We start from the raw sequence: 19,063 nt of genomic DNA on the forward strand, positions 1-19,063 counted from the left end.
AGGAGCTGAGAAAGGTGCTGAGCAGGCGGCACGGTTTGATCAGGGCAGCGTCCTAGGGGCCGTGCTTCACCTTTCTCCACGGGACGGGGTCATCCAGGTGTTAGGGCAGGGTCCCTGCCCCGGCTGCAGCCCCGCTGCCACCCCAGCACCCCCGCCCCGTGCCTCCAGCGCCTCCCCGCTGCCCTCTCCTGGCCCCTGCCGAAGCTGCAGAGCTCCGGAGCCTCCTCCAAGCACGGTGCCCTTGTGCCCCTCCGGCTTCCTGCAGCTCTGCAGGGGTAGGGTGCCGGGTATGGGCGCTGTCGATTAATTCACGGGTGTCCTAAGCCGCGGGAAGCGATGCACAGTGCCAGGAGCACCGCTTCGCCGTCCCCCAGGGACCTGGCAGTGTCACCTCCCACCTGAACATCTCGCAGGGTAAATGCTGCAGCCCATTTGGTAGTGCATAGTCCCTTAGAAACACTGAAACTTTCTCAGGTATGTGTTTATAGAGGAAGGCAGGTTGCGTTCAGGCTCACGGTGTGTCAAATCTCCAGGCACCAGTGAACCTTCACCTGCTCTTCGCAGAAACCATCGGTCACAGCAGCTCCGTTACACGCGCAGTGAACGTGCCCTCGTTCTCTTCCTCCTCCCACCCAGTGCAGGGGCAATTTCAGACAATCGCTGCCTTCCAAACCCAACTATCTCCCTTTCTGTGCCTAATTCCAGTACTAAACATTTATAAACAGTGATGGGGTCTTCCCTGTGCACCAAAGAACGCCATCCCACAGACGTGGAGATGTGGTTCTCCTCCTACGGTCCCAGCCTCATTTTTTTCCCAGCAAGACACGGATCAGCACTTCTCTGCCAGCTGCTCCGCAGAGCTGTGCGTGTCAGTCTGTGCTAATGACAAGACCAGTCTGTTTTAACGAGCATGGTTAAAACACTGATCTGCAGTTATTAAAAAGATGTCTCGGTATGAAGTTATAGCCATGGCCTCTGCAAAAGTTACAAAGCTTCTGCCCCAGTCACGTGCAGAGCCCTGGGTGCTCGCTGTCTCCTTGAGAGGTTGGTGAAAGGCACCCGGGAGAAGCACGGCTGCTGCCTTCAATTCCTTGCGAGGGGATCTGCGCTGCCATGGAGAATTTTAGGATTCCAGCTGCCTAAGAAAGTTGAAAACTGCTGTTCTACCCAATCTGAAAAATGATTTAGATCTCCATAGGCACCTGGTGCTTTTTCATTTTATTCTTGCAAGAGCTTAATTACACAAGTGATTCTAGTAACTGCTAACACTGAAGCTGACAAGAATAAAATATTGCGTTGCAATCACCTTGCTCCATGAAGTTAAGCACATGCTTAAGGGATTTACGGGAGCAGGGCTTCTCTGCACGCTCATTTCATTTCCAGATGGAGGAGTTCTTCACCGCACATCCACGGGTGCCTGATTGATTCCAGTTCAGCTGATTGCTCAGCCCCACAGCTGTGATTGAGAGCAGCCAGGGACGGCAGCCACAAATACTCGGCCTGCACAATAACTCACAGCAGCCTCGCTTCTCTCTGATAGCACCGCGTGGAGCCCGACATTTCAACGATCTGCCATCCAGCCCCGCGGCCTTGGCACAAGCACCCCCAAAAGCCCCTCTTTGCTGTACCAAAATGCTACAAAGGTCTGGTGGCCCCAGAACCGCACCGAGGCTCTGTTCTGAGAAGGAGACCTGGGGATTTGACGTATGTCAGCGATCTTACCCGTTTCAGTGCTGCACCCAGCCTCACTCCTGCTCCGCTGCTCCTTGACCCAGGTGGGACTGGGCAAATATCTCTGGAAAAAAAAAAACACTTTCTCCTCCATCCCCTGGGACCTGTGGAGTTCTTGCAGTTGGAGAAGGGAAACCCAAGAGAGCTCCCTGTGCCCAGCTTCTGCTGTTCTCCCTGGGGGCTGATTTTGGCTGCCTGCACACCCATTAGTTACCTGAACCCCGAGTGTGTGCTGAGATGCCCCTCAGATCACCGTGGTCCAGAAGCTGTGCAAGCTGAAGAAATTCCAGCAGAAAAAGGCTTTGCAAATAATGCCAGTAGTGCAAATACCACCTGGCTGAGCTCTGCAGCACTTACCGAGTCAGGAACCCAAATTCTTCTGACTGATTAACACATCTTGCCTCAAGCTTTTACATTGGACTCTGCTTTTAAGTTCATATTTGTTGAAATACTGCTCCACGCAAATATGCCCAGAGCCTAGCCCCACTCCTGCCTGCTAACACTGAATATCCCAGGCCTTGCTCCCCTTGCTTGTGCTCTCTCATCTGAAGAGGTGCCTTCTGCTAAACTCCATCTGTGCCGAGAAATTCATTTACCACATGCATCTGCTAAACCGTGCAATGGCAGCACGTAGCATGACACGCAGTGGTCAAGGTGGAAGCAGGGAGATTAAGAACGAGGCATCCCGTGTTTTGAAAAGCACCGGGATATGCGCTCGTGGCTCTGAAAGCAGCCTGCCATGCACCAGCCTGTTTCAGCCCCCAGAAGTGTGGGTGTTCCCCATGGGTTGAGCTGTTAGTGAGGGATCTGGCTGCTGGACATGGATTTAGGACCACCTCTCATTTAGGATCTTCTTTGTGCGTGTGCTAAAGCTCCAGCAGTCCTCTCTCGTCATCCCACCTCCAGCGGAGCGTACGCTCTGTCCACAGAGTGGCCACGAGCTGGAACAGCAGATGCATCGTCACTAAGTCATGCAGACAGCTCGCTCCCTGCCAGCACCTGTGTGACACTGCACTGAGCAATGTCCCCTCTGAAATTAGGAGATTGGCAACAGGAGGGTCCACGCCTGCAAATCCCCTACACACACACACCATTAATGCCCCCAGAGCATCACCACAAGAAAGGTCACTTCATCACTGCATCCCTTGTGGTTTCGATTCAAAAACCATAATTATCTTACCAAGGATTAAATGAGAGGTAAACAAGTAAATGGAGATAGTAAGACAGCACGGCAAGCTTCTGAGCCATCAAAATTCAAGTCAGAGATCTGCAGGCAGTTGCAGGCATTTCCAGAAGATGGTCTGTGTTTTCCAGAGCCCTCTTCCAGCCACAGCAGCAGCAGGTCTACTGACCTGGGAGCTGGCTTCATTCAGGAACGAGTGTGCTTAAATAGCGTTTGGCTCAAAGAGCAAAATAAACAGGAAAAGTCCTGGGAGTGCCCTGTGGAGGTTTCCATGATCACACATACCAAACTGATCCCAGAAAGCGAGCCCAGCTTGATTTAATAGCGGGCAGGACAGATCAGGGTCCAGCCCTGCGAGACGCTAAGGCACGTGCTGACATCCGGCAGGACTTGAGCAGGTGCTGGGGTGAACTGGGGCCATGGGATGATCCGCTTCCTCTGCTCCCCTTTCACCGGCTCGCATGCTTCCCACCGGCGGAGGAATCTGTATGCAAACCATCCTCCCGATTGAATGCAGATGCAGCCAGCGTTACAGGGAATTAGGCAGCATAATAGATGGTTTTATCCTCAAAAAAAATAACTGCTGTGGAACACAGAACTGCACTGACAGCCCAAAGGCCACCCTCAGGCACCCAAGGTGGACAAACCAGAAAAAACCCAGTGTGGCACTGGCCAGACTTTAACACCATTTATGCTAGAATAACAAATTTGTATTTCTACCTCATGCAGAAAACAGGTAATCCAGCACAGCCCTGGTGCAGAGTACAGTTTTCTGCAGAGTCCCGCAGCAACTTGGCTTTCTGCCTGGAACAGGACGGCTCTTGCAGTCAAACAAGAGGTGTTTGCAGGTACCTCTGCAACAGGCATCAGCCGGCTGGCGCACTGCGATGTTCTCAGCCCAGTGCACTGACATCTGCGGCCACCTGCCTCTTACTGTCCCTGAACCGATACAAGCGTGCTGTGGGGCTGGAGATCTCAGCAAGGGCGAGCAGAGTTGTGGAGGAGCATAGGTAAGCTCTGAACATCGTGTCTCACAGTTTATCCTGTGCTTGTTCTTTGCTGACTTCGCCAGAAGTAGCCCAACTTGCCAGATGGATGTATCGCCCTCCAGAAATGCTCTGAGACCAGGAGCTGGCTACTGAGGAGCTACTGAAGAGCATCAGCAGACTCTGGCTGCTCCATGCCCAAAGCAGGATAGCGTGTGAGACAGTTTAATTCCAGGCTCCAGAGATAAGCATATGCTCAAGCAGTTTTCTTACGTAAAGATGCATTCCTGAATCAGACTGTTAGTCTGGATTAATGCTGCCCAACTTCTCTGAGTCATCCCCCAGAGACATCAGGGTCCCCTAAAATAGCAACAACAACAGAGTACGTAGAAAGGCTTGGATATTTCGACTGCGGGCTACGATCACAACATTTTACATAAGTCTGGTGAACACGCCACCCGACACAGACTGAAATAAGGGTTTGCTTCAAGCCAGGGCAGCAGCCCCAGGGAGAGAAGCCAAGGCTCTCCTGCGTTTCAGCCTCACGTGCTGGGAAGCGCAGCCCTGCTGCTGCTGCTGCCATTGCCTGCTGTAACACAGCAGCAAACCGTGTTTTGTTGTTTCCTGCAATCTTAATACACTGAAGGAAGAGCCCAGAGATGCTGGAAGTGGTCAGAACAGCAGTGGCAACAGCTGGCACTGCACAGGTTTGAGTGAAGGCCACCAGGAGCCCTGAAGGTTTCTAAAGGAGCTCTGTTTAAGCTCAGGCCAGGGCAGCTGTTTGTGGGGCTGTGCTCCCGGGCTTCCCAAGGCTGATCATGGGCTTGGTGCCCTGCTTTTGTATATGGGCACCGCTGGCTGCAGATCCGCCTCGTCCTGGAGGGGACAGGCAGCTCCGGGGGCTCCTCACGGCTGGGGAAGGAGGCTGCGGTGCTGTGCGGGAGTTAAGCTCATGGATGGAGCTTCCTCAGCCTGGGGGTGCCCCACAGCCCCCCTCCACCTGAAATTCCCCCACCTGCCTGTGGCAACCCCACGAAATCCCCACACTCATGTTTAGACCCCAACCAAACCACGACCTCCTCCTGTGCCCTGGCACCCCCAGGCTGCCCTCACTGCAAGCATCCTCCTCCACCCTCCCGGCCCCACAGAGAACCCCATTCCCTCAGCCCCTGGTGATGCTTTTGCGATGCTCAAAATCTCAGTTCCTCAGGGGAGGAGGATCGTTCACTAAAACGCTGCTCGGGGGCGATTTTAGGGCTGTAGCACGGGTAAACCCTGCACCGAGCAGCTGGGACTTCAGCACCTCCCTTTGATGCGTACGGAGCTGGCAGCAAAGAGCCTGAGGCCGCTCGGGGGCCACAACTTCCCCTCAGAAATCCCTTCAAATCCCCCTTTAACCCCTTCTCTCGTCACCCCACAGCCGTGAGGGACCCGGGGCCGCCCTTCCCCGGCCCGAAGCCGTCCCGAAGCCGCACCCCCGGCGGGGCGGGGAGGGGAGCGCGACATGGCGGCGGCCCGGCCGCTGCTGCTGCTGTTGGCGGCGCTGGGCCCGGCGGGCGCCGTGTGGCCGCAGCCCCTCCGGCAGCTCTCCCCGCCGGCCGCCGGCCGCTGCCCGCTGTCCCCCGGCCTCTTTCGCTTCTCCTACGCCTCCGGTTCGGCCGTGGGGCCGGGCTGCGCCGTGCTGGACGAAGCCTTCCAGCGGTACCGGGCGCTCATCTTCGGCGCCGCGCGGTCCGCGGGTGAGGAGAGGGGGAGAGGGCGCGGGGCGGGGGGCGCCCGGCGGGCTCCTGGGGATGGAAGGGGACGAGGAGCCGCTCTGGGAAGCGGGCACGGAGCTTTGAGTCCCTAAAAACTTGTGTGCGGCTTGTGGAAACGCGCCTTGACGCGCAGGGGTCCTGTGTTGTGGTGGGACTTTGTAGCTTCGTGCTGTAATAAAGCAAAGGTCTGCACCTCAGGCAGCGCCCAGGTGGGGCACGGCTCCTCTGCCTGTCAAAGTCCTTCTCCTCAGGCCAAAGAAGCAAAACTGGCTCTGTAGAAGGGCTCCTGGCTTCAGGTCGGGTGTCCATGTGGGATAGAAGCGGTGTGTGTGCCTCCAGGAGCGGCACGCAGAGCTGCACCAGGGTGTTGGATGCGGTAACTGTGGCAGGCGAGAGCTGCTCCGCTCGCTTCGTGGCACAGCAGCCTTGTGTCGGCCCAAAAGGTGCACTGAAACCTGCCTGCTTCTAGCTCAGCCCAGCAGAAACTTGGCTACTGGGAAATTTGGTGTCACCAAATCCTTGTTCAGCAAAACGATGTGGTTCTCCACGATGCAGTCAATAAAAGAGAGACTGCATTTTTCTGTGTTAAACGCTGGGTTTCACCCAGTCCTAGTTCAGCAAAAGGATGTTGTTCTCCGTGATGTAGTTGATGAAACAGAGATTGTGTTTTTTGGGGTTAAACCCTGGGTTTTCCTTAAAACCATCTCCCAAAGGGGAGTGGGGATGTGCTGACCCAATGACAAGATAAGGAAACCTCCAGTGTTGCAGTTCGTCCCCATCTGCTTGTTGGGTTGGTAGCCTGCTCTGCTCATGGTGTCACCATCTCCTGTACAAGGCTTTCAGGGGGCTTTGCAGTGTCAGCAAATCAACTAACTGCCTCAAATAAAGCAACTTGTTGAATTTTTAGTGATTCTGCACTGGGGAGCACAAGCCCAAGTCAGCCTGGAGCTTCAGTGCCCAGCTCCTGTCTGAAAATTCCTGTCTTGGGTGCGTGAATCCCACGTATTGCTTTTTCCCTCCTTGTGCTTCTCTAATTCACCTGGGGCTGATGGCTAGAGGAAGTGGTGGCTGTAGTCTGGTGGCTCGGTTGGTTGAATTGAGTCTTGTATCGAAAGCCCCTGTTGTTTTTTTATGTGCAGGGCAGTGCCTGCTGTGCTTCTGTTGTTGTGTTTAATAAAAACTAAAAATCAAACAGCCTAGCCTTCCACAGCACGGAGAGCACCAGTCATCTTGCATTTCTTTCAAGGAATTATTCAGTCAGCGTGTTCTTTTTATCTCATTTTTATCTCCCCCAGATTGCATTTCAGCACTGCAGCGTTGCGTTTTACTTCCTTTTCTTACTTGTGACCGGGGAGAGCTGCTGCCAGTCTTACCAGCGCTTTTCACAAGTCTTGGCTCTTCCCGTTTCGAGCAGCTCTTTGTGCATCCAGTGCAAAGATTTTGCCTTGAGAAAGAACTGCTGTTGCCTGGTTCTCACAAGTACATATTCTTGTTTTGGGGCTCTTTTTGCCCTTTTTTTTTTTTTTCACAAGATGAGCAGGTCAGCATCCCGAAGCAGCGTGGCTTTTCTAGCAAAGAGGTGACAGCCCTTGGATGCACCCTGAAATTATCTATAGTATAAGATGAGAAAAGGCAAAAAGCTTTGAGAGCCTAGGCTTGGTTTGGGGCCGATCATAACTTCCTTGCATTCTGGCCTTCTTTGTGAAAAAGTGCTGCCTTGCTGCACATCTGAGGTGAAATGCTGCAAACTCCCTGGCTGCTTTTGCAGGGCAAGCACACACATCGAGGAGCCGGCACGCACCGAGGCTGAGTGCCTGCGTGGGTCTGCAGGCAGCCCGAAGAGCTCCATCTCCCAAGTGTGAAACGCTCCATTCATCCAAAAGAGCTCGTAACTCTGCTTCCCGGTATGTCAGCGTGAACTCTGTCGCTGCTGAGCAGAGCAGAGTAGGGTGACAGCACTGGAAGCTGCCCTGCTTTGTCTCAGGTGCATTGTGACAAAGGCAAGTGTGAAACATGGAGAAGAGATGTTTGGCTTAGCTCTTAAACTTGACTCTTCTAGGTAGCAAAAGAAATAATTTTCCATTTGAGGGTTGCAAAGACAGCATCGTTTCTTTACGTGATTTTTACAATTTTTCACGTTTTCCTGCTCTTGTCAGAGGGAGCTGTGGCCATTGCATTGTTTGGAGCAATTTCTTCACCAGATTGAGCTCTCCGTGCACACTCACCGGTCTCCATACGCTCTTTTTATGTGGAGTTTGGTCTGCATGTTTAATTTTAGGGCTTTTTTCCTCTTGGCCTTCCTTTTTTTTTCCACATGAGTGGTTAGTAATAGCAAGGAGTGGGAACCCTGCTTGGAAAAAAAAAATAGTTTCTATTAATAGAGAAAATAAATGACAGAAAGAGTTTTCTTCCTGTTTTAGCAAGCAGCTATGTCAGTTGAACAAACAAGCACGCCGATTGCACTGCAGAGAATTTAGGAGACTTCAGCATCTTCTCCTGACCTGCTTTCAGAGCACGCCAAGGCAGCGCTGGACTTCCCACAGAACAAGTTTAGGGTCCTCTTAGAGCCCTCCAAATGTTAGTGAGCCATCTCCTCCTGCCTTCTGCGTGCCGGTGTGAGTTATCAGCTCTGCAGCACATCCAGCAGGTGTGGGTTGTGCCCCGAGAGCAGGCGTCTCGGAGTCTTTCTCCCTCTGAGTGGAGGGAGAGCGACCGCTGCTGTGGGTGGGATGCTCCAGCAGCTGTTACCGTAGCGCGCTTGGAGGGGCAGTCGCATGTTGCTAGGGGTTGAAAATGTTCTGGGGATTTGTGGATTATGCCCAAACGCTGCTGGACTCCAAGTGTGAAAGCAGGCTGATGAAAGTTGGGAGGGACACGGGGGAGTATTTGGTCAGATCAGGGCCAGCCCTGGAGTCAGAGCCAGCCTTGCAGCAGGGTCAGGCTTCTCAGGGCTGTGTCCAGCTGAAATTGAGATATCTGCAAGGACAGAGAGCTCAGCCCATGCAGTAGGGTTTGAACACCCTCAAGGTGAAGCATATTCCTTTTCCTTGTCTCTGTGGCAGACCCAGTACAGCCTCTAGTTGGGATTTCCCTTCCTGTTCTTCCCCCGTCTCTTGTCCTTCAGCTGCGTGCCTCCAAAACGCCTGTGAGCGTGTGACCTGCACCCTGCGTGGAGCTGCAGCCAGGACCTCTCATCCCTGATGCCTTACTGCTAAGAACCCGCTGTGACCATCGCGTTAGCGTCCTTGCACCCCGTGACAGTAATTCACAGAATCACGGATTCATCTTTGTTCAGATACACCTTCTGCTGGCTGCAGATTCCCTCCCCCATCAGAGGTTTACCCGTGCTGTGCTTTCTGCACTGGGTGTCTCGTGCTCAGAGATGCCTCTCAGGCAGGTTTAAGTGTGGTGGTGGCACCGATTCTGTTGCTGCTTCACTTCCCCTTCGCGCTGCCTGGCTGCAGTGCTTTTTTGGTACCCCGTGGCATGCTGCAGGCCGAGCTTCGCAGCGCCTGGATTATTGCTGGGCACTGACTTCCGTCCTCTCAAGGCTGCTGGAAGGGCTGCTGGTGCTTGGTAGGAAATTTGGAAACATCTGCACCTTAAACGCAGCCCCCTCGTCCTCAGAGCAGCTGCTGCTCGCTCCTGGAGGCTGCTTTCCTGCGACGAAACCGAAATCTCCACCCGAACGGAGGTGAGAGGCGCAGGCTGGGAAGTGCTCACCCTGGGAAGGGCCCTAGGGAGAAAATGAGTATTTGCCGTGTCGCCAGGCTTGAGAGCAGCCGTCCTTGCTGAGCCGCTGCCTTGCCAAGCGTAGGGAGCTGGTCTTGCTGTGCTCCATGTGCCAGCTCGCACGTCTGCAAGGTTGCCTTGGCTACCGGCTTGTCTGTACTGAGAGGAAACCTGAAAATGGAGGAGTGTTTTTGAGCCATTTCGCTCCAACCACAGAGGTTTCACCGTTCCTTCGTGGGGGCGTTTGGGGTCTCTGGCTCCTCTGCTCTCCGCGTTTCACCCAAATGCTGGCGGTGCCACGGTCTCTCCAAAGCTTGGTGTCTGACTTGTTGATGAGGCTCAGAGCCAAGCTTTTTATTTTTTGGTGGCTGTGCTGAGCATTGGCTGTCCCTGGGAACGCTGTGGGGCTGTCGGTGTGACCCACCAACGTTCCTCCTGGCCAGAGATGGCTCTGAGCAGACCCCCTTACCTCAGGGCAGCTGTAGCACCTCCCTTGGGAGTTGGGGCAGCATCTCCCATGTGCTCCAGGGAAGATTTGGGCTTCAAAATGCTTCTTCAGATAGGGAGGAGCAGCCAGAGCTCCCACTGGGTTTATTTTTCCAGCTGCTGGGGCTGCCACCAGCTCTGCAGAAGATGGGGTCGGACAGGGGCCTTTCTGTGCTAGGAAAGCTTCCAGCCAGGTTTTGCAGTTGCCTCTAATCCAGCCCAGCTTTGCAGTACACCTGCATTCATTTTCAACCTTTGTTTTGATCTGTATGCCTTGCAGAGAGCAAGCAGCCCTGGAGGAAGCCCTGCACTGAGCTCTCCGTCTTGGTCTCCACGCCGGGCTGCGATGGCTTTCCCAGCCTCAACTCCAATGAAAGCTGTAAGTACTGGGGAGGAGGTAGCTGGAGCAGAGCGCAGGTATTTTTGTGCCTCTTGGTTGGAAATTGCACCCTACAGCACTTAATCCTCTTTTTGGAGAGGCAGGATCCTCCCTGTATTGTGGAGAAATTGGGACAGGGGCAAGCAACTCACCCGAGGTTGCTGGCAACGTAGTGAGAGAGGTTTTGAAACAACACAAAAAAACTACCCCAAAATCAGTTCTCTGAGACCCAGGGGTGCAGTCCTGTACCAAAACCACTGCTGGTCCAGCTCTGATCCCACAGCCGGGGATCTCGTGCCTTCAGGCAGTGTGTGAGGATCCTAATGCCTGTGCCAGTCCGACCGATGCTGTATTTTCAGATAAGCTGCACATCTCAAGGGACTCCTTGCTGCTCTACGCTGATGCCGTCTGGGGAGCTCTCAGAGGTGAGGCGTGCTTAGGCACGGAGCTTTCTGCTGGGCATTCCCGCCCTCCCTGCAGGCCGGGACATCTCCCTGCACCTCCCTTTTCCCATAGACTTAATTAATTGAGCTCTCTTTGGAATCCGTGCTGAGCGAGTGACTGCGTGTGGTTCTCCCGCAGGCCTGGAGACGTTCAGCCAGCTTGTTGGGAGAGATGAGGACGGCATGGTGAGTGCGTGGCTGGCTCGTGCGGGGGACGAGTCCTTGCCTCGTCTCCTGGGGGCAAGCTGTGCTTCAGGGCAGCGCGTGCTGCCTCCTGAGCTGGTACAGCACAGCAGCTCTTCCCGGCCAGCTCACACACTGCTCGTCCTGCTGGCCCTGGGGATGAAGCTGACCCTGATTTCCTCCTGCTAATGGCTGCGTTGCCTGGAGCCCTGCTCACTTCTTCCTTCTCCCCTCTCCTCCCGCAGTACTACGTCAACGAGACAGAAATTGTGGACTCGCCCCGCTTCCCTCACCGAGGCCTGCTGCTGGACACCTCTCGCCACTACCTGCCTCTGAAAGCCATCCTGCAGACCCTGGTAGGGTGCCTGGGCTGGGAGGCGTGTGTCCTGCCCCGCTGGCAGGCAAAACCGTTTAGCTGGGTGTCCCTCTCTGACAGCTGAGCCTCCCTGAGTAGCCTGGAGGGCCGCCTTTCTGTTTTCTTGCGCTTTTTTTGGGGTGTGTTTTGCTCATTTCTGATGATTCCAGGAGCTGTCTAGAGAGAGCCAGCCATGCGGCTGAGCATGGGCCACTGCGTTCACTTCTCGTCAGGGAAGAGCTTGCCAAACGGAAGCTTTTTGAGGAGCACCAGCGTGCTTATTTCTGGATGAAGCAACAGGCTGGGGTGGGATGGCAGCCTGACCTGAATTCTTCGTACACAGATTTGCATGATGGAAAAATGCCTCCGTGCTGTCAGCCTTTCCTAGTGCAGTTCTCTGCGCCTGTGGCTGTGTTTGCTCCTGGTGTAACTCACAGCTGATTTAGGTGATTTCTCAGCTCCCTTCCTAAGTGGGAGAAGGAAGAAAAAGCCCTGAGGTATCTCGGATTCCTGCAGCCTGGCTTACTTTCCAAGGCTGGATCCTTTCTGAGGCAAGGGAAAAACACTTCCCAGTGGCATTAGAGGAAAGTGGGTGGTGGTTCTGCATCCATCCCAGGCAGAATTAAACTTCCCAATCTCAACCATTGGCTCTGGTATAAGGAGAGCAGGGATTTTGTTGTGAGCAGAAGCCCTGATGGCCCTCTGCAGCTCTTTGTGGTGGTGGAATCGCTCTTGGGTCCTGGGGAACATTTGGGGATCTCGTGCTGTCCATTACTCAGTGACCTGAGGTCCCATGGTTCCTTCCTGTGACAGCAGGCTGGTCTTTCAGAAGGAGCACGACGTTTTTATGTGTTCCCGTTCCTTCCCAGGACGTCATGGCTTACAACAAGCTGAACGTGTTTCACTGGCACATCGTAGACGACCCGTCTTTCCCCTACGAGAGCTTCACCTTCCCGGAGCTCAGCAAGCAGGTAACCCCTGCTGGCCGTCCTGCAGCCCCCCGGCCGGCCGCGTGCTGCTTGCTGTGACCCCACGTCTTCCCCCAGGGCGCCTTCAACGCCATGACCCACGTGTACACTGCCAGTGACGTGCAGGCGGTGATCGAGTACGCCCGGCTCCGGGGCATCAGGGTGATCGCCGAGTTTGACACCCCCGGGCACACCCAGTCCTGGGGGCCAGGTGAGGAACTGGGGGTGTGGGTGTGAGAGCCGTGGTTGTAGCTGCCCGGGGAGGGGGCTCTGCGACGTGGATCTCAAAAGCAGGGTGCGGGCAGCCACATCCTGCAAGGGTGAAGTGCCAATTCCCCTGTCCTGATGTGCTGCCCCCTGCCCCAGCTGTGTGTGTGTGGGTGCGGTGGGGAGCGCAGAGCAGCACGGGATGGGGATCTTCAGACTTGCCAAGTCACAGAGCACATTTCTGGTGCATTGGCTGGGGTTTTTGTCCGCCAGTGGCCTCTGGGCTGTGCCGAGGGCGGTCTGGGTGGCTACACGAGGCGCTACAGCCCCTCAGCCCCTTCCTCACTCTGCTGGGCTTGTCGTGACCCAGGTGCTCCAGACCTGCTGACTCCCTGTTACTTGGGCAAGGATCCTTCTGGGACCTACGGGCCCATCAACCCCATCCTCAAGAGCACCTACCAGTTTGTGACCAGTTTGTTTCAAGAGGTGGGCGCTGTGTTCCCAGACTACTTCCTGCACCTGGGTGGCGATGAGGTGGATTTCACGTGCTGGTGAGTGATGCCTGGGCAGAGATCGGGTCTGGAGGGGGCCTGGGGTCTGAAACAGGCCCGGTGCTCTGCTGCCTGGGTGCCTGGGGATGGGGGTCTGAAAGAACAGCCCCCTTCATGGGTGGGGGGAGAGCAGAGGGTTGTTCCTGTGGGAGAGGGAGCCAAAAATTTGGCACGGGCCCGCTTAGTCCCTGCCATGCTTCATGGCCACGATCACCTGCAGCTCTTTGGTGCCCTGCTCCCCTAGGCAGAGAGAGAGGCTCTCCAGGTTGGTGCCCGGGGATTTTATTTTCTTTTTTGGTACGCAGGAAGTCCAACCCACAAATTCGTGCCTTCATGGAGGAGATGGGCTTTGGTGACGATTACACAAAGTTAGAGTCGTTCTACATCCAGAGGTGAGGACAGCTGCGTCCTGGGCCTGCAGCTGCAGTACGACAGGCACAAACGTCTCCTGCTGTCTCAGACAACGAATCTCCTTTTCAGGAGTGTAGGCCTTTGGGCCTTTCTGTCCCTGAACAGAGTAGCCTAGCCACATTTTTTTTGGGGGGAGACTGGCCGCAAAAAGGCCTGGGGCTGAGGGAGAAAAGAGCCCTGGGAGGGGCTGTGCTTTCTCCCTCCTTCATGAGAAGTCCTTTCCTGTCCCCCTGGGGATGGCGAGGGCGTTGGTGCTGCTGCTCTGGCTGTGTGCAGCTGGCAAGGAGAGGGGAATGTAGCTGGGAGGCCCCCAAACTCAGTCATGTTTCCACCCCAGGCTTCTGGACATTGTCTCTTCCCTTGGCAAAGGCTACATGGTGTGGCAGGAGGTGTTCGACAACAGGGTGAAGGTGAGAGCTGCCTGCGTTCCCCGGCACAACTCCCTAAATCTTGGGTGAATGGTGCTGGTGCTGTTCACTTGAGTGAGCCTGCACGTGGCTCAGAAGTTGAACCAGTGCCTGCTTCGGTGCTTTGGCCCTTTGGGGGGCTTTTGCCATGAAACAGCAAGCACAGAGCAAGGAGAGCTTCCCCGGAGGGACTGGATGCACAAGGACAGTGGCGATGTAGGGGGGTGGGTGTAACTCTACCTTCCAGTATTACGGTGACTGGTTATGGACTGGTTCTGGTGCAGAGCCCTGGTCACCAGAGCATCAGGAGGTGCTTGGAGCTGGGGATGTCTCCGGGGCACTCTGCTTGTGAGGGGGGGCGGTGCCCTTGCTGCCCTGACGCTGTGCACGGGCTCCACGTGTGTTTGTGCTGCGGGTCCAGGTGAGGCCGGACACGATCATCCACGTGTGGAAGAACTCCCCGCCCTACAAGGAGGAGATGGCGAACGTCACCAAGGCTGGCTACAAGGCCCTGCTCTCTGCCCCCTGGTACCTCAACCGCATCTCCTACGGGCAGGACTGGATGGCAGCCTACCAGGTGGAGCCCTTGGATTTCACAGGTGCGTTCCTCGGCGTGTGTTTCCTTCTGGCTTCTTGCTCAGAGGAGGTTCTGGGGCTGTCTCTCGTGATTCTCACTGCTGGTGTGAACGTGCTCGAGTCACCGTGCCTTGGCTGCTGGGCTCCCTGCTGTCCCCTCACTGCAAACAGGCTGCACCTCAGCTCTCCCTGCCCCAGGGTTTGAAGCTGGGGCTTCCAGAAGAGCAAATCCCAGCTTCCGTAGCTGTCCCCCCATGCAGGGCAGGAAGGTGAACTGTTGTCTTACAGCACCCGATCACCTGAAAGCTGTGTCCTCTGGCAGGCAGCCCTGAGCAGAAGGCTCTGGTGATCGGCGGGGAGGCGTGCATGTGGGGCGAGTACGTGGACGTCACCAACCTGGCCCCCAGGCTCTGGTAAGAGATGTCCTGGGGAGGTTGGCTTGGTCCTTCCGCGCGGCGTGGTGTGCAGCCAGGGCTGCTGGTTCAATCTCACGGTGCTTGTATGTCCTCTGGCAGCAGGGCTGTGGCACTAACAGCTTCACTGAGGCTTAAACGAGGTTCTGTGGCCACCTCTAAGAGCAAAACTCGCTCCTGTGCCACCTGCTGCTGCAGCCAGTCTGTTCTGTCCTGTCACTGGGACACCTCCCGATCTGCACCCGTCTGGGCGAGGGGCTTTTAACAATCAGAAGCCACGTGCCCTCGTGTGTTGGAGGACTTGGGTCGGGGAAGTGTTTGGGAATGTGTGAGACGCTTTCCCTGACCAGGCTGCTGTTGTCACTTGCTCCTTAAGGCCAAGAGCTGGGGCTGTAGCCGAGAGGCTGTGGAGTGACGCGACCGTGAGGAACCTGCAAGATGCTTACAGGCGGCTGGCCAGCTTCCGCTGCGAGCTCCTCAGGTACCTGTCCCCCCTCCCAGCGTGGGGGGACACTGCAGGGGACACCCCCTGCACACGGACCCTGGGCAGGGCCGGGAGGGTGCTGGGGGTGAGGCGAGCTTCCCTGGGTGTGAAACGAGCCGTAAAGTGCGGAGCATTTCTCGTGCCTGAGTGTGGGCAGAGCTTGCTTTGGGCAGGGCTGGAAAAGGGGGTCCCTGCTGGTGGAGGGGGTGGTGGCTGTGTGGGGGAGAGGGTTTTGTGCTGGGCAAGGGGCCCCGTCAGCTCCTGCCACCCCCCTGCAGCACCGGGCGCTCCCCTGTGGCACTTTCCCTTGCTGCATCCCCAGGAAAATTGCCCTTAGGCCTCGCTTCCACACGTGAGCAAAAAATAACAGCCTGTAAGTGCAGGATGCAAACTGCTCGCATCTGAACCGGGGCTCCGGTGGCTGCTTTGGGTTCCTCTGACCCCTCACCCCCCTCACCAGCTCTGTGTCCTCCGCGTAACGCCCGCTGCCTGCTCTGCTTCCAGGCGTGGTGTCCAGGCACAGCCTCTCTTCGTAGGATACTGTGACCACGAATTCGACGGGGTTTGAAGGGAGAGTCCCGCTGCCCTCGGGCTCTGCGCACAGGAGGAATGAGCTCTCTCTCTCTCCCTCAAAAGCTGCTGGCACGGTGAAGGGACCCATTCACGCCCCCTGCTTCTGCTCTTGCATTGTTGCACTGAATGTGTTTTTTTTTTTTTTTCCTTAGTATGCACTCTTTGCCCCTTTTTCTATTTTTATTTCTTTAAATCTATAAATAAATGACCCCAAAGAGGAAAAGGTGCCTTTTCATACCCAGCTGGGGCCTGGGAAGACCATGCAAGGGCTTTTTGCTGGGCAGGCCTTGCCCTGGAGCAGGCTCGTTGCAGGGATGCCGGTGGAGGAGCATCTGGCTGTGCCTCCTGCTGGCCCTGCAGCGTGCTGGGTGCCTGCTCTGCTGGGTTAACCATGCCTATTCTCTGCCAGTATCCCAAATTTCACCCCTGCTAAGAGAATCTGGTGTCCAGTTGTGCAGTAACATATATGTGTGGGGAAATCCTAATCTTGCAGGCCAAGTGGGCTCCCTCAATTTCCTGCTGTTGGCCCCTGAAGGCGCTGCCCGTGCCGGGATGGCACCCGCTGGCTCCTGGCCTTTCCCTGTCCCTTCTCTCTGTGCCCCGGCTGCGTCCCTAAACCCTGGCTGCTCCTGAGATGAGCCCCGAAGCCTCTCAGACCTCACAAAGCCGCTGAGCTGGGAGCTGGGTGCGGATGTTCCCGAGGCACCGCTCAGCTCCTCCATCGGCTGCTGCCTCTGCTCGGGCTTTTTGTGTCCCCCCGCTGCTCTCTGGTCCTCGGAGGGGCTCAGCTCTGCTTCCCCTGCACCCAGGGGGCTTGGTTTGGACAGTATTTTCCTTGGGGAAGAGGCTGGCGTTGCCACGTGGCTGTCCCAGGGGGGTCGGCCGTGGTTCTTGTCCTTTGATGGTTGGGGAGGATTGAGGTTGGGCTCTTGGGGAGAATTCCCCCAGGCCAGGACTGCTGCGCGCGTGTCCTGTTTGAAACGAGTGAGCTCTGCTGTTTGCTCTCCGTGATGGATGGAAACTTTTCACTGTTGTTTACTTGGAATTAAAAATATTCCTAAATTACCAAGCCTCGCCTTCCTTCACCCTCCTGCGCAGGGGTACCCAGGCGGTACTTGGCTGTGGTGGTAAAACTGCCCCAATTTTAGGGAGAAAAAGGATTGGGAAACCCAACCACCATGGAGCAGGGAAGCGTAGCCAATGGGCAGATTTGGGGGAAAAGGGGGTGTTTCTTCCAACTGGACAGGGGAAGGGAAGGGAAGGGAAGGGAAGGGAAGGGAAGGGAAGGGAAGGGAAGGGAAGGGAAGGGAAGGGAAGGGAAGGGAAGGGAAGGGAAGGGAAGGGAAGGGAAGGGAAGGGAAGGGAAGGGAAGGGAAGGGAAGGGAAGGGAAGGGAAGGGAAGCCATCCTGCACGCTGCTTGTGAAGATGCTCCTCTGCTTTCTCTGGGTCTCTCTGGGAAACTCGTGCCCCTTTTCTCCATTGTTTTGGTCAGTAATTGCTGTCCTGGCCTGGTGATTGAGGTAGGGCATTGAAGGCGAGCTGGGATTGCCAGTGTGCCCTCCTGCTCTTCCCGTGATGTTTGTTTCTCTCAAACTGAGTAACACAAAAGGCGTAAATAACAATGCTGGCTGCTTTGTTTTGCTGGGGCTCGATGCACCAAGTCCTAAAGAGCTCCGAGAGGCCGGTGTCAGCACAGGTCCTGGAGCAGCAAACAAACGCTGCCCTGCTGCAACCACGGGAGCTTCTCAGCCCCCCGAGGACAACTTCTGCTCCATCCCATGCTCCTGAGCAGCCCCTTCCCAGTGAGTATCCCGCTGCATCTTTTGGGATCGGCTTTAACCCATCCTGTTGTTTTTTTATAGTAGTCCTATTGTTTTTTCCCCATCATGGGGTGACCTGGTGGCTGGGGACCAGGGGGCTGCCGTGGTGTGGGGTCCCAACCCATGGGGGTGCCACCGGTCCCCCTGTTTCCCCCACTGCATCCTCGCGGCGTGTTGGCTCCTTCGAGAACATCTATTTTTACCCGGGATTTGTCATGTAAAACTTGCCGGGGAGAACACGGGAACATGCAGCGTGTGAATCACTCGGGGCCAACGGGTTTAAAAATAAACCCAAGCGGCGCCGAGGAGCGGCAGATGCCTCCTGCCCAGCCCTGAGATTTCGGCTCCACTCCCCGAAAACGCCCGCCGCAGACACGGGGCACCCATGGGTGCTGCCTCCACCCAGTGCTGGGAGCACGGGCAGGGGCACAGTTTGCCCACAAGCAGGGCCGGCAGCAAAGGAGGGTGGAAAAAAAATAATAATGACTGCGTTTATGCAAAAACGTTTCAAAAACGAGATTAAAAAAGTAATTACCAAAGCCGGGCTGACGGACAAATGGGTTTCTTGGTGCAACAGGCGGCAGGAATCGATAATTCCTGGCTGGGTTTGAGGCGATGGGAGATAAGGATGTTTTGCCGTTGGGTTTTGTTGGGAATTAAATGCCGCTCCGTGCTGGAGGAATTAATTTTCATTTTCCCTATGAAGCCGCCCCCCGGGAGCGCCGGGAGGTCCGGCCTCAGCCCTGCCTGGGGTGGGAGCCTCCATGGGGGCAGCTCCTGCCCATGCATGCACACATGTGCAGCCAGATGTGTGTGCACATGCATGTGCTGCATGAACATGCACACACTCGTACCCATGTTTGTGTTTGCAAGCATATGCACACGAATGCTTGCAAACACAGGCTGCAAACACATTCACACAGGTGCTTGCACATGTGTGTAATTGCAATACAGGCGTGCATTTGCATGTACTTGCAACTGCTTGCATGTGCTTGCAACCATTTGCACACACTTTCAATGCATGCATGTGTTTGCAAAATTGCATGCTTGCACATGCAACATGTGCATGCTTGCAACACATGCATGTGCATTCTTGCAGACTTGCAACACATGCGTGCCCATACTTGCACAGTTGCACACTCTTGCAACACGTGCATGCTTGCACGCTTGCACACTTGCAACACATGCACGTGCATGCTCACATACGCTTGCACCACGCGCATGTCTGCACATTTGCACACTCCTCCACCTCATGCACATGCACGGTGCACACACGCGTGTGGCCGCACCCCCTCGTGCCCCCAGCCCCCCGCAGTGTGCAGCCGCAGGCCCCCAATTAGCGGCTGCCCCCTAATTGCGGCCGTGCCCCCCCGGCCCCCGGGCGTTAACTCTGAAGCCTACCGAGGGCGGCCGGGGG

The 19,063-nt window shown here is 55.8% G+C and overlaps 1 protein-coding gene across 1 annotated transcript; it reads left to right on the forward strand.

Annotated features, from left to right (window-relative positions):
* The first annotated feature begins 5,404 nt into the window (after nucleotides 1–5,404).
* On the forward strand, nucleotides 5,405–16,890 carry HEXA (hexosaminidase subunit alpha). The gene is made up of 14 exons (XM_032194973.1): nucleotides 5,405–5,639; nucleotides 10,156–10,254; nucleotides 10,614–10,679; nucleotides 10,837–10,883; nucleotides 11,126–11,236; nucleotides 12,105–12,206; nucleotides 12,282–12,414; nucleotides 12,781–12,961; nucleotides 13,267–13,353; nucleotides 13,710–13,782; nucleotides 14,201–14,378; nucleotides 14,678–14,768; nucleotides 15,145–15,249; nucleotides 15,757–16,890. The coding sequence occupies exons 1-14, from the start codon at nucleotides 5,405–5,407 to the stop codon at nucleotides 15,818–15,820; spliced, it is 1,572 nt and encodes a 523-aa protein (XP_032050864.1). The 3' UTR covers nucleotides 15,821–16,890.
* The last annotated feature ends 2,173 nt before the right edge of the window (nucleotides 16,891–19,063 follow it).

This window comes from Aythya fuligula, chromosome 11, assembly GCF_009819795.1.
Source record: "Aythya fuligula isolate bAytFul2 chromosome 11, bAytFul2.pri, whole genome shotgun sequence".
NCBI classification, from domain to species: Eukaryota; Metazoa; Chordata; class Aves; order Anseriformes; family Anatidae; genus Aythya; species Aythya fuligula.

What these genes read in the sequence shown, in the direction of transcription:
- HEXA (XM_032194973.1), top strand. Translation starts at nt 5,405, where the DNA reads ATGGCGGCGGCCCGGCCGCTGCTGCTGCTGTTGGCGGCGCTGGGCCCG. An exon ending in GGAGAGATGAGGACGGCATG is followed by an intron (nt 10,884 to 11,125) that starts GTGAGTGCGTGG and finishes CTCCTCCCGCAG; the next exon opens with TACTACGTCAACGAGACAGA. An exon ending in TTCCGCTGCGAGCTCCTCAG is followed by an intron (nt 15,250 to 15,756) that starts GTACCTGTCCCC and finishes CTCTGCTTCCAG; the next exon opens with GCGTGGTGTCCAGGCACAGC.